This window comes from Canis lupus, chromosome 32 (assembly GCF_011100685.1).
Source record: "Canis lupus familiaris isolate Mischka breed German Shepherd chromosome 32, alternate assembly UU_Cfam_GSD_1.0, whole genome shotgun sequence".
NCBI lineage: Eukaryota > Metazoa > Chordata > Mammalia > Carnivora > Canidae > Canis > Canis lupus.
The window spans coordinates 28,038,275-28,052,485 of NC_049253.1; the positions used below are offsets into that span (position 1 = coordinate 28,038,275).

Genomic DNA, 14,211 nt, shown 5'->3' on the forward strand with positions numbered 1-14,211 from the left:
TCCCAAAGAAATATCTGTACACCCACATTCAGAACACCATTATTCACAATAGCCAAAAGGTAGAAGCAATGCAAGTGTCCATCAACAGACAAATGGAAGGGATGCCTGGATGGCTCAGAGGCTCAGTGCCTGCCTTTGGTTCAGGGCATGATCCAAGAGTCCTGGGATCAAGTCCCACATCAGGCTTCCTGCATGGAGCCTGCTTCTCCCTCTGCCTAGGTCTCTGCCTCTCTCCAGTAGCAAAAAGGCAAATCACTTTATGAGTGCACTTAAGAGATATCCAGAATAGTCAAATTCATACACATCAAGTCTGATGCTGCTTGCCAGTGGCTGGGAGAGGAGAAATGGGGAGTTGTTATTTAACGGGTACAGACTTTAATTTTTGCAAGATAAATCTTTGTAATTTTTGGAGATTGTTTACACAACTATGGTAAGGCACTTAACACTACTGAACTATATGCTTAAAAATGGTTAAGATGCAAAATTTTATGTGAGGTGTACTTTACCACAAATTTTTTTATCAGAATTTTTTTTTTAAAGGACAAAACCCAAATTCCCTAGAATGGGAAAGAGGAAGATCATAGAAGTACTTTTCAAATCTTACTCCTCTGATTGCTCCTATGAAAGACAGGGACAAGAACAGTACTTATTTCACATAGCTGTAGTAAAAAATGAATGAAAAAAATCCACACAACGTGCTTGGTGCTGCCCCACAGAACTGGGCACCTGGGAATATCTCCTGCTCTCTATTACAACAGCTTGCAAGTTGCCCCGATCCTCTTCATTAAGTCCATGCCATGGGAACAAAGCAGTCAGATGGACACACTCTCAGGAGAGGAGCATCTTAGAAGATAGATGCCCACTGGCGGAGAAAGAGATTATTTAGGGTGACAAGTAGATACTGCTTTTGTAAATGTTTTATTTTCTCAGATACGCAAAGCTTATAAAACAGAGTCCCAATATGCATATGTACCAAAAAGAATACAACTGTTTTTTATTGACGTAACTACAGATTCACATGCACTTGTAAGAAATAATACAAAATAGCCTTTGCATACTTTGTCCAGTTTCCCCCAGTGGTGACATTTTGTGAAACTATAGTAAAAATTATAACCAGGATACTAACATTAATACAATTTACAAATTTTATTTGTACTTCCCCAGTTTTATCTGTACTCAATTCTGTGTATTAATTTTATCACCTGTGTAGGTTCATGTATCTACCACCACAGTCAAGATACTGAACAGCTGCAATACCATAAGGATTCAACCATGACTGCCCTCCCCCTATCCGTAGCCCCTCACAACCACTAATCTATGCTCCATTTCTAAAATTCTGTCATTTCAAGAATGTCATATAAATCAAATCATATAGTAGGTACTCTTTTGGAGTTGGCTTTTTTTTTTTTTTTTCCATCTCAGAATAACTCCCTGGACATTCATCCAAGTTGTTACATGTATCAATAGTTTGTAGAACCCCACTATTTTTTTAAATTGGAAAATGCATTACTGCCTAGGGGACCAATGTTTCAGAAATTTTATGTAGTAACAGCCCTTTTTTTCCTGGCCAGTTTCTACTCAAATTCCCCACAATTCTCTCTTTATGAGTCAGCCATTACCTTTGTCACAACCTTCATCAGTTACAGAAAGGAAGCAGGTCAAAAAAACAATAGGAAAATTACAGCCTTGAAGTGGAGAGGAGATATATATATATATAAAGGTATAACATACAATGTGTTTTACCCATGCATCTCCTTATCTCCTCCCAATAACTTCGTAAAGATACATAACTCCACTTTTAAGATAAGAAATCAAGGTTTAGATAAGTTAAACAATTTGCCCAAAGCCACTTACCTAATTAATAATAGAACCAGTATTAGAATGTGAGAGCTGTTTGACTTCAAAGCTATGTTAATTTCCACAATACAAAGGTATGAATTAAGAAATTTACTTCAATTAAGTTATAAAATCATACACAAACCAAAGCCTCAGAAATCATCCATAATCCAGACATAACTAATGAAAATTAAATTACTATAACACAAATTACTTTGTTTTTAGAAATGAACTCTCTGTTCAACTGAAATATTTTTATCATTTATGTTATAAATCTTGTCCTTAATATTTACATAATTTCATTAAAACATATATAGCACCCTTTTTTCTTCCCAAAGATTCAACTAATTTTTTGAAAAATGAATCCAAGATACTACTTGTTCTAAATCAGGAAATAATTCAAATCACTCATACTTCCATGTTCCTCTTTTCCTTAAAACAGCTTTTGATTAAAGTGACAAAAATCTAAGAGGAGCAAAAAAAGGAAGAGGAAGAAGAGTATTTTGTCCTTTAAAGGGGACAATAATTGGACGGGGAGGAGAGGTTTAAATTTATTATTTAAACAATAAATAAGCAATAAATGTTCTGGACATTCTTAACAATGGTGATACAAAATGAATAATCCAGGTCTCATGTCATCAAAAGTTCCCAGTATTGTATGACAAATAGTCATTAAATACACAGTTATAGAGACTATGACAACTATGACAGTACAAGGTTTATGTTATATGTATATAACAAGTTATATATGTTTATAATTATAAAAGAACAAGAATTAAGTGAAGGAAATAAACTAGGGGCCTCTTTGATCACCAAGAATCCTCTACAAACTGAGACTCCACCCTAAGAAGTCCACCTCAAAGTAACTTCATTATTTTTGATGTTTAGTGGGTGAAGCATCTGTTAGATAATTAAATTATCTAAAAGTCAGAAATTAAGTAAATATTTAAAAGACTCAAAACCACTGTATTGGTATTTCTGTGTAAAAAAAAAAAAAAAAAAAAACTTATTTTAGGGCAGCCTGGGTGGCTTAGCGGTTTAGTGCCACCTTCAGCCCAGGTCGTGATCCTGGAGACCGGGGATCAAGTCCCATGTCAGGCTCCCTGTATGGAGCCTGCTTCTCCTCCTGCCTATGTCTCTGCCCCTCTCTCTCTCTCTGTCTCTCATGAATAAATAAATAAAATCTTTAAAAAAATAAAAAATAAAAATAAATAAATTTAAAAACCTTATTTTAAACCATATGTAAAATAATGCTTATAAATGGCTATTATTAGAGTAACGGGTCAACCTTTTGATTCTACTGTAGAGTTTTTAAATGAGTAATTGATTTAGGCTTATAATTTTAAGTGAAAGGATAGTAAGTCCAGCAAGGGAAAATATGCTTTTTTTATTCAAACATTTATTGAATGTCAAACACCATGCTAACAACTAGGTTACTAGAATAAAGTGCAATTCCTGAACACCTCACAGTTTTTACCTGGAGATAGACACTTCTATAAATAATTACAATTTTTGTGACAAGTGCTATAAAGTATAAGGCACACTAGTGTGGCACAAAAAAAAAAAAAAAAAAATAGGCAGAACCAACACAGAGTCTAACAAAGCAACAGCAGGAGATAGTATTTATAAAACTGACATCTGAAAACTCCGATTCCTGTCTGTGACATTCTTACCTGGGCACTGCCACCGAATCCTCAGTAGTCATGAGTCCTAGTTGACCATCACTCCCAGCACCCCAAGAAAACAGCTGACCCCGGTCACTGAGGGCCAGACTATGTGACTCGCCACATGCCACATGGACAATGTGCTGGTCTGCCAAAGCTCCAATTTGCTCTGAAAGAGACCAAATCAAGGAGGAAAATGTACAGCCTAGAAACAGGAATCACACAAAATTTTCATACACAGAATTATACACCTAGGACCACGAAATCTATATATTCATAGAGATTAAAATTGTATACATTTCTTAAAGCTATCAATTTAGATCCCAGCCTCACTGGGTAGCATATTTGCCTGTAGCAGCACATACATCACAAATGTTCCCTCATCTCACTGGTGCTTCTCTCCAGGGAGATGCCTGAAGGCTTACTACTTGGAGATATTGAACAAAAGAGGCCCAAAATATGAATGGGAATGAGGCATATTACTTAAGCAGTGGGACTGAGTAAAATTCTGCCTGGGAACAAGACTCCCTTCCCAGAGCCCGCCTGCCCTAACCCAGAAAATACCTTTCTTCCCACAGTTCCAGAACACAGCCTCATACACATCTAGCCAAGAAAAAGGAAGATTTCTCTGAGGAAAAAAAAGGCCAAAAGAGAAGATCCCACATCTGTGAGTCCCCCAATGAAAAGTCCAGCTTCCTGTTAGTTAACAAGCTTTGCCCACACATAGCTCTGCTCACATTTTAGAACCACACTCTTAAATATAAAAGGTTGGCCAAGGATTATCACATATGAGGAAAATACTACCATGAAAGAAAAAGAGCAAAATAAACAGAAAATGAATCTGAAGATAAAGATCTTGCTGGAAGCAGAAAAAGAAAGTTATTAGAGAAATAGAAGACAAGGACCATTCAAATGTTTGAGGAACAAAATCATCTTAGCAAATAAAAATACGGCAGCATAAATTTAAAGGAAAAAAACTTTCAAAAGCAGGACAGGAAATCAGAATTGAAGAAATTCCCACAACTATACGGTCAACTATCTTTAACAAAGCAAGAAAGACTATCCAATAGAAAAAAAGACAGTCTCTTCAACAAATGGTGTTGGGAAAACTGGACAGTGACATGCAAAAGAATGAAACTGGACCACTTTCTTATATATATCATACACAAGAATAAATTCAAAATGGGTAAAAGACCTAAATTTGAGACAGGAAACCATCAAAATTCTAGAAGAGAACATATGCAGCAACTTCTTTGACCTTGGCCAGGGCAACTTCTTACTAGATACATCTCCTGAAGCAGAGGAAACAAATGAACTATTGGGACTTAATCAAAATAAAAAGCTTCTGTATAATGAAGGAAACAGAAAACAAAACTAAAAGGTAACCTACAGAACAAGAGAAGATATTTGCAAAGACCTACTTCAGAGCACTTCGTCTTAAATTTTTAGAATGTGAAAAAAGACTAAAGTTTCTAGAAAGGGAAGCAGTTTATATACACTAGAACAAGCATCAGAATGGTATCAGATTTCTCAGAAGCAATATGAAGATGACAGAGCAATGTCTACCCAATTCTGAAGGAAAATGACTTCCAATTCTATACCTAACCAAATATGAATCAAATGTGAGATGAGGGGGAAAAGGAATAATTTTCAGGCATGTAAGGCTCTCAAAATATTTACCTCCAATGCTGTCTCTCTCAGAAAGTTACCATTAAGATAATGCCTCCAAAAGAAAGGAAGATACAGGATTCAGGAAACAGAAAGCTTACATACGAAGAGGTAAAAAACATTTCTAAAACTGCTATTATGTAGTAGGCACATGAAGGAAAATTGAAGCAATGTCTTCAAGGTGAAAAAGTTAAATATAGTCTAATGAGTTTTATATTGTTATGAGTTTACAGTTCTGTCAGATAATACAGAGATTGCTATGCAAAGGATAAAAACAAACAAAAAGATACAATTAACTCCAGGAAACACATAAAGTGTTTTATAGGCAACAATAGCAATCACTGAACACAGAACCATAATAACCAAATAAATATAATTTACATAATCAAAAATTTAATTGTCAATTGATTTAAACAATCAACTATTTGGGAAAGGAGTATATCTAGAGGTGAGGAAGAAGAAAGAGTGGGTGGGGAATATAAAGGAATGCTAATCTTCCCTAGTGGCTCTACATTAGGTACAATACTAGGGGAAAAAAAAAATGAAGAAACAGCATTATAAGCATGTCATTTAGAAAAGGTAAATATTAAAAGAAAGAAAGAAAGAAAGAAAGAAAGAAAGAAAGAAAGAAAGAAAGAAAGAAAGAAAGAAAGAAAGAACGAACGAACGAGCTAAAATTGTTGACAGAAATGGTCTCTGCTAGTAAGACTCCAGGGTGGACACAAGAGAGGCAGGCAGCCACTGTTTGACCTAAACATAATTTGTGTAAATATATTACTTGGAAACAAAAGCTTTTTTTAAAATTAAGCAACTGAAAATATGCTCACATCCGTGAAATCTCCTGAAAGATGCTTTAACTCCTGTAGCTCCCATTGCCCAACTTCTTTAACCTCTATTCATTATTAGACCCTATATCCCAACTCAGCTTTGCCTCATGCACTACAAACAGTACAGTCTTTATTTTGGAATAAGATAACAAACTCCTACCAAAGTACCTCGGTTAATTCGGACTCTATTCCTCTGCCCAAATAACCACCTTTACCACAGTTCCAGGATTTGGGCAGCTTTATGTCCTCCTGGGCCTGGGTACCTGGCCTGACACCTTGGCCATGACTGAGGTCTAGCCCCTAATACCTGACTTCCTATGCCAACTATTAGCCTTTCCTGTGCGGATGTTAGCATTCAGCCTAACATGACATTAATAAGTTTCTCCACTGTCTGACAGGACACTCACTCTCTACCTGATCGGCCACTATTTTCTCGCCTCAAAACCCATCAGTAGCATTCCTCTTGTTTATCACAGCTGAACAGCCTCAAAAGGGCATGTCTAAATTCCAAATACCATTTACTCCCAACCTGGCCAAACCCAAGACAAACCAACTCCTATCCATATTAGCCATCAAAACAGACGTCAAACCACCACTGCCAAAACAAAAGCTACAGCCCCAAAGGCAACATTCAATAAGTAATACAAAAATTTGTGAAGAATCAAATCAGTGACTGTCCTATGTATACAAAGTCCAACGTATTTTATATCTTCTATCCAGAAAACTAAGCTCATCTGATTCAGACTGAGGATCTGTTACAGTGAAATTATAATCCCTCTTCTAGAATTCACTCCCTAGGTCAGGCCAACATGGGAATGAATGCTTCATTCACACCTCTCACTGAACACTCCCTTGCTCCAGTTGGGAGCATTCAGGCTGCAGTGCACATTTTCACATGCAATCTCTCTGGTTCATTTTGTCAAGACTTTATGCTATATTTTGCAGATCATGACAGAACTTCAACCCACACATTAAAATAATTAAACACACTGAAAAACTATTTGGCATTTTTTGAGGCTAAAAGTGTATTTTCTCTCTGATCCTCTCATAGCAACCCTTTAAAGTCTTTAACATCTTTAGCAATATTCTTGACTCTGAGTGAACCAAGGTAATAGGGCAGAACAGTGACAAATGTGGAGTGTTGCTTAGAACAAGTCAGCAGTAAAAAAAAAAAAAAAAAAAAAGAACAAGTCAGCAGTTCAACTGGACTTATAATATTATGATTATTTCTACTTGGTTTTTGAGCCCATCATAATTTTTAATGTATTTTCAAGTTAATGGTGAATTGGGCATTAAACCATCAAAGGGTGGTCACAGCAAAGGATGATATGAGCCTAGGGGATAGACGCATGATGCCAACACTTCCTTAATCCGGCAACAACTCTGTGAGGCAGGGTTATAATAAGTCCCAGCTCAGAAAACATGTAATTTGGCCAAGATTCACAGCTAATGAGTGAAGCTCTAGATTCCAGCTAGAACTGGATTCCAAGTCCTTCTGACTTCAGAGCCCATTATACCCACTAGGCTGTAATATTTCCTGTCATGGAAAAAGATTAGATAGATATTAAAATTCAGACATGTCGGGATCCCTGGGTGGCGCAGCGGTTTGGCGCCTGCCTTTGGCCCAGGGCGCGATCCTGGAGGCCCGGGATCGAATCCCACGTCGGGCTTCCGGTGCATGGAGCCTGCTTCTCCCTCTGCCTGTGTCTCTGCCTCTCTCTCTCTCTCTCACTGTGTGCCTATCATAAATAAATAAAAAATTAAAAAAAAAAAAAAAAAAAAAAAAAAAAAATAAACTGGTAAAAGTAACAATGAAGATATGGAAAATGGGAAATGGACGCTTTTTCCTCATTGTTCAGGTGAGAAATATATTCAATAGTTTGCAGTTAGGTGGAAAGTATACAGAATATACAAAATTAGTGATCAATAGTTGCCACTAAACTTTTAATAAAACTATAATAAATTAAATGACAGCAGTTGGTATGATAAAAGCCAATAAATTCTCATTACTGAAATATCTCCTTTCTTAGTTTCCCCAAATTATCTACTCTAAGATTACATTTTTCTTTAATAGTAGAAAACAAAGGGCCATCCTGTGAGAAATTTTGCCCTGCCATCCTGTGAATTCTTTTTTTTTTTTTAATCCTGTGAATTTTAAGTAAGTCCTCCCATTCACTCAACCCTGGTTCCTGTTCCCCTTGAACTCACCCTAGTGCACATGCTACCTCTTTCTGCTACATTCTGCTCTCCCCTGGCAGTGTTCCCTCAGTACTATCAACCCAGCCTGAGAGATACAGCTGACTTTTCCTGAAAATCTGGGATGGTGGAAGTAAACACTATCTCAGCAAACCACTCAAAATAGAATATAATCCAAATTCTCCTGCAGATCCCAAAAAGAGTACTTCCTACTGCCTGACTCTCTTCCTGGAGTCCGCTGTCTTCCCACAACATGACTATGCTCTCTCTCCATTGCTTGCTTCTGTATCTGTATTGTCTGTCCTAAGCCATATTCCAACTACTTTCTTAATTATTCTCATCTAAACATTTGGGGGAGGGGGAGTCTAGGCTATGCTTAGTGGAGTCTCAACTCTATAATACAACTCACATTTAAAGTGATCCCCCGCAATAAGAGTTATCTCCACAAGAGGAATTATGTCATTTCTGAGTCAAGAGACTCAAACCAGAGTCTGTTTTTCAAAAACAAATGTTTTAATTTACTGTACAGTAAAACTGATCTTTTATTATGTACACGTCTATGAATGTAAGGACATGTCACACAGAAGATATGGGACAGTTCCATCATTCCAAAAATAAGTTCTGTGAGCTGTCCCTTAGTTACATACTCTCCTCCCTCCCTAACTCCTGGCAACCACTGATCTGTTTTCTAGCACTATAGTTTTATATTTTCAATACTGTCACATAATGGAATCCTATAATATCTTTCAAGACTGAATTCTTTCACTCAATATAATGCCTGGAAGACTTATCCAGGTTGTAGCAAGTGTCTCATAGTGTGTTCCTTTCTATTAGCAAGTAGTACTCCATCATATTATGGATGTACCACAAAGCACTATTTCCAGTTTTACGGAGATGCCATAAACATTTGTGTATAGGTTACTGTGTGAGAATAAGTTTCCATTTCTCTGAAGTAAATGCCAAGAGTATTTTAAACTTCCTAAATTATTTTCAAAGTCAATTTCTTATGTATAGTATATGGTTGGGTTATTTTTTAAAATCTAGTATAAGTTCTATATTTTGATTGTTTTGTTTCGACTGTATTTAATAAAATCATTGATATGTTTGGATTTTTTACCTTTTTATTATTTGTTTTGTTTGTTCCCTCTGTTTTTCATTGCTCTTTCTTTTCATTCTGGCCTTTGTTTACATTTTTAAAATACTTTCTAGTATTCTATTTTAATTCATTGTGGGGTTTTTACTATAACTCTTTGTATAATTACCCAAGACCCAAGTAATTGCTCTAAGGATTACAATATAAATAATTATCTTTTCAGAGCCTACTTAGAATCAATACTATTTCAAGTAAAATGTAGAAACTCTACCACTATATAGGTTCCTTTATTCTACCCAGCCAAGCTACGGCAGTCTTAAATAGTACATCTGTGCACATTGAAAACTCCATCGTAATGTTATAATTTTCACAATCAGTAAATCAAGGAGAGAATAGTTTATTACATTTACCCATATATTATCTACTATTTCTGTTGCTCTTTACTCATTCCTCATGTTCCAATATTCCTTCTGGTATCATTTCCCTTCTGTCGAAATAACTTCCTTTAACAACTGTTCAGTACAGGTCTGCTGGCTATGGATTTTCTGACTTTTCCTTCATCCGAAAATGCCTTTGTTTTACACTGATTTGTAGGGAGTGTTTTTTGCTGGATACAGAATTCTGGGTTGACTTATTTTTCTTGCAGCACTTTAAAAATGCCGTGCTTATGGCCTCCATAGTTTCTGGGGTGAAATCCATAACAATTTGAATGACTATTCCCCTACAGGTAATATGTATTTTCCCCCCAGTTGTTTTCAAGTATTTTCTTTGCTTTTAATTTTCAGAAGTTTGATGATGATCTTCTGGGTGTGGATTTCTTTCAGTTTATCTTGAGTTTATTGCACTTACTGAATCTGTTTATGTCTTTTGCCAAATTTAGAAATTTGTCAGCCATTATCATTTTCAGCACCACATTCTTTCTCCTCTCCTGCTGGGATTCCCATGACATTAACATCAGTTCTTTTGTCCTAGTCTCCCAGGTCCCTGGAATCCTGTTTAACTTTCTCCCTCATTCTGCTGTTATTCAGACTGGGGAATTTCTACTGTCCTATCTTCAATTTCATGGACTCCTTCCTCTGTCCCCTCCATTCTGCTATTGAGGCCATCCAAAGACTTTTTCATTTTGGCTATCTTATTGGTTCTTTATATTATCTATTTCTTTGCAGAAAATTTCATTTTTCCATTTAGTTCACAAGAATTTGAGCCAGGTGGTTGGAACATTTGTATAATAACTACTTGAAAGTCTTTATCAAATAATGCCAACACCTATGTCATTCCAGCACTGGCATCTACTGATTGTCCCTTATCATCACATTAGTTGAGTTTTCCTGTTTTGTTTTGAACATTTTATTTTTACTTATTTGAGAGGGGAGGAGAGGAGGAGACAGCGAGCAGGAACATGGGAAGGGGCAGAGGGAGAGGGAGAAGCAGACTCCTCGCTGAGCAGGGAGCCTAATGTGGGGCTCAGTCCAAGGACCCTGGAATCATGACCTGAGCCAAAGGCAGACACTTATCTGAGTAGGTGGCCCTTTTCTGGTTTTCATGTGTTGAGTGATTTGGGATAGTACCATAAACATGTTGAGTATTATAAGACTCTGGGGTCTTATTTAAATCTTCTGGAGAACGTTGAAAATTGTGTTTTAGTTTTCAAAGTTTATGCAGTGCCATTCAAATTTGTGCTCTGCGTGTACCACATAGTGGCCAGTTGGGAACACGGGTGGTGATCTATGTGCTAAATAGGATAAGATACACACACACTGTACACAGCTCAGGTGTGAGCCCAGGATTTCATAGATGATTATATATGCAGTTGCTGTCTCAAGCTCCTCTTCCCCTGAAATCTATGAAACCTGCTCAAAATTTTCAGGTTTCCTGGGGCTCCTTTGTTGCCCTCTAGCCTATACACCGCACTTCCATAGCTGTACCTGCCTCTGGGGCCAAATGGCAGGAGGACCAGAGCAAGTAAATGGTGAACTCAACGGCAACCCAGTGGTACTCTGAATTCTGGTCTTCTTTCCTAACCTACCTGCCATCATTTTCTTTTTAGAGCCCTCAAATAGCTAATCCATGCATTTTGTTCAGGTTTTACACATGTGCTCAGCAGGAGAGATAGAAAAGAATGTGCTTACCCCATCCTGCCTGAAACTGGAAACCCAGAGCCAGAATTTTATTTTGATTTTTTTAAAGATTTTATTTATTTATTCATGAGACAGAGACAAGAGAAACAGGGGGGGGGGGGGCAGGCAGAGACACAGGCAGAGGGAGAAGCAGGCTCCATGCAGGAAGCCCGATGTGGGATTCAATCCCGGGACTCTGGGATCATGCCCTGGGACAAAGGCAGATGCTTAACTGCTGAGCCACCCAGGCATCCCCCAGAGCCAGAATTTTAAAATAACATGTTTTTTTCCTGTATCTGTGGGCTTTAGGTTTTGCTTTTGCTTTTGTTTTTTGTTGGTTTTGTTTTTTGGTTAATCAGAGAAAGTCCACAAACTATCTTTGTTCAACCTGGCTAAATTAAAAAAACAAAAAGAAAAAAACAAAGGCACAGCTCTCCCAACAAATGCTCCAACTAAAATTATATCTAACCTTCCTCTACAGTGAAAGGCTGGATTCCTGGAGACAAGTGGCGTCTGAGCAGCTGATATTTCATTTAAATTATCCAGGAATATCAAACATTTACTTGCTTAATCCTATGTATGACTGCCCAAGTTTAAACAATCATTAAGCCACCTTTTCAACTAAAGAATGAGAGAAAAAAAATCAGTTATAATAAAGTTCAGAGTAGAATTTCTCAGTTCAGAGAAAGGTGACTTTACCTTGGGCTTTAAAGTTCAACTCTCTACCTACCTAAACAACAACTACAAAAACAATAAAACCACTTACACACTATGAAAAATGCTTCTGAGAATATTTTCTTCTGAAAGCTATAAATTTCAAATTACCATATATGCTTTCGGGTGCAATAAACCAGTTACAGTAAGGCAGTCAGAACATATGGAGGCCTGTCACAAGCAATGGGAGGGGAGAAGACTGTGTTTGTGAGTCATTAGCACTACACTGGTCAGAATAAGATCAGCTGCAGTGACTCAGTTATTTTCAAGAACTCAAAATTGTCAATCATGACATAATCAGACGCTTTAAAAGGACTTTAATAGAGAGGCATGGGTCTGGTCCAAGAAAGCGAGGGAGGAAGACCCTGAACTCACTTCCTCCACAGAACACTCCAAATCCACACTTATTTATAGACTGATTCCTCCTGAAGAACTGAGGGCTGATTCAATAGCTTCAGCATATCAAAAGATGGACCATAGAGAACAAGAAATAGAGGAGACACAGTGACAAGGGGAATGCCCACCCCAACACTGTGAACTGCAGCAGGAAGGTATAGTTCCAAGGGGCGATGGGCAAGTGTGTCCACCAAGGGGCAAAGGAAAAAAGCCTCAGTTCAAAAGAGCAACTAGTACGTAAAAGATCCAGCTCTAGAACTTCACCAAATGGTGAGGGAATTGCTAGGACTCTCTCCAGGTTGGAGGGGCTAGTGAGAGCCATGGTTAATATTCCCCTCCACTCTGATAGTGCAAACGAGGACAGGATCCAGATGCCATAGCTGGCCTGCCACCTCAGTGAGCACAGGGCCGCTAGCGCACAACACTCCTGGATGCCCTGGGGCCCAGAAAAAAAGAGCAAAGAGAATATACAAGTAGCCCTTAAACCCTGCCAAACAGCAAGGGAGCTGCTGGAACTCTTTCCAGGTCTGAGGGGCTGGAGAGCACCATGGTTTACATTCCCCTTCCACCTTGAAAGAGTGGACGAGAACAAGGTCCAGGCAGCCTAAGTGTTCTTTTTTTTTTTTTTTTTTAATTTTTATTTATTTATGATAGTCACACAGAGAGAAGAGAGAGGCAGAGACACAGGCAGAGGGAGAAGCAGGCTCCATGCACCGGGAGCCCGATGTGGGATTCGATCCCGGGTCTCCAGGATCGCGCCCTGGGCCAAAGGCAGGCGCCAAACCGCTGCGCCACCCAGGGATCCCAGCCTAAGTGTTCTAATGCCTCAGCAAGCCCCAAGCCCCTAGCCCACACCAGCCCCTAGCCCACACCAGCCCCAGCCACCCCACTAAGGTGGCCCCAGCAGACACACAGAATGACAGCCCTCGTCAGTGCTCACTATAGCTCCAGCCGATGCACCAAGGTGACACAGGCACAAAGCACCCTAGAACACTCCAGACCTGCACCACTTTGGCTTCAGATGACTTGGCTAAGGTTCCCTCGATGCAGAATGCTCCAACATCCTGGCTAATGCTAGCTTTGACTCTGTCCATCCCACTGGCAGACCCACCACATGGAACACCCCAGAACCCCAGTCCATGCCTGCCTCATTTCCAGCTGCCCTACTGGGGCACCGTCTACAGGAACCCAGAGCCTGTACCCTGCCTTGTCTCCAGGCACCTCACCAGGATGTTCCCTGTGTCAAGTGCCCTGGGAGATCTTGGCCCACATCAACCTTGGCTCCAGTTGCCCCACCAGGGCGCCCCCTGAGCTGAGCATCCCAGAACCTGCCAGCTCACACTCACTTCAGCTTTAGCAGTCCTGCCAGGGAAACCTCTATATAGAGAAACCCAAGACAACACAGCCATACCCAATTCAGCTCTGACCATCCCGCAGGTAGCCCCAGCACAGTGTGCCCTGGAACCTCAAGCCCATGCCAGCCACAGTTAAAGCCAGACAGGCAAGGTCACCAGTACACAGGATGACTACACACAAGGCCATGCCTTCAAGTTCAGGAGAAGGAGCTGTTCTGCTTAATCCATAGAAACAAACACAGAAAGCCAAGCAAAATGAAGAGAGAGAAGAATATGCTCCAAATGAAAGAATAAGACAAAACCTCAGAAAAAGAACAAAATGGAAATAAGCAACATGCCTCATAA

General features: G+C 38.9%; 1 protein-coding gene across 7 annotated transcripts in view; it reads right to left on the reverse strand.

Moving 5' to 3' along the window:
• Positions 1–14,211, reverse strand: part of HERC3 (HECT and RLD domain containing E3 ubiquitin protein ligase 3) — a 113,750-nt gene that overhangs the window by 60,309 nt on the left and 39,230 nt on the right. For all 7 annotated transcript variants that reach the window (XR_005382867.1, XM_038582152.1, XM_038582153.1 and 4 more), the window contains one exon: positions 3,510–3,669. Coding sequence is in view for 6 of the 7 variants with exons in the window: in XM_038582152.1 (XP_038438080.1) it covers positions 3,510–3,669 (160 nt within the window). In the remaining variant the exon portion in view is untranslated. The remainder of the gene's footprint in view (positions 1–3,509; positions 3,670–14,211) is intronic.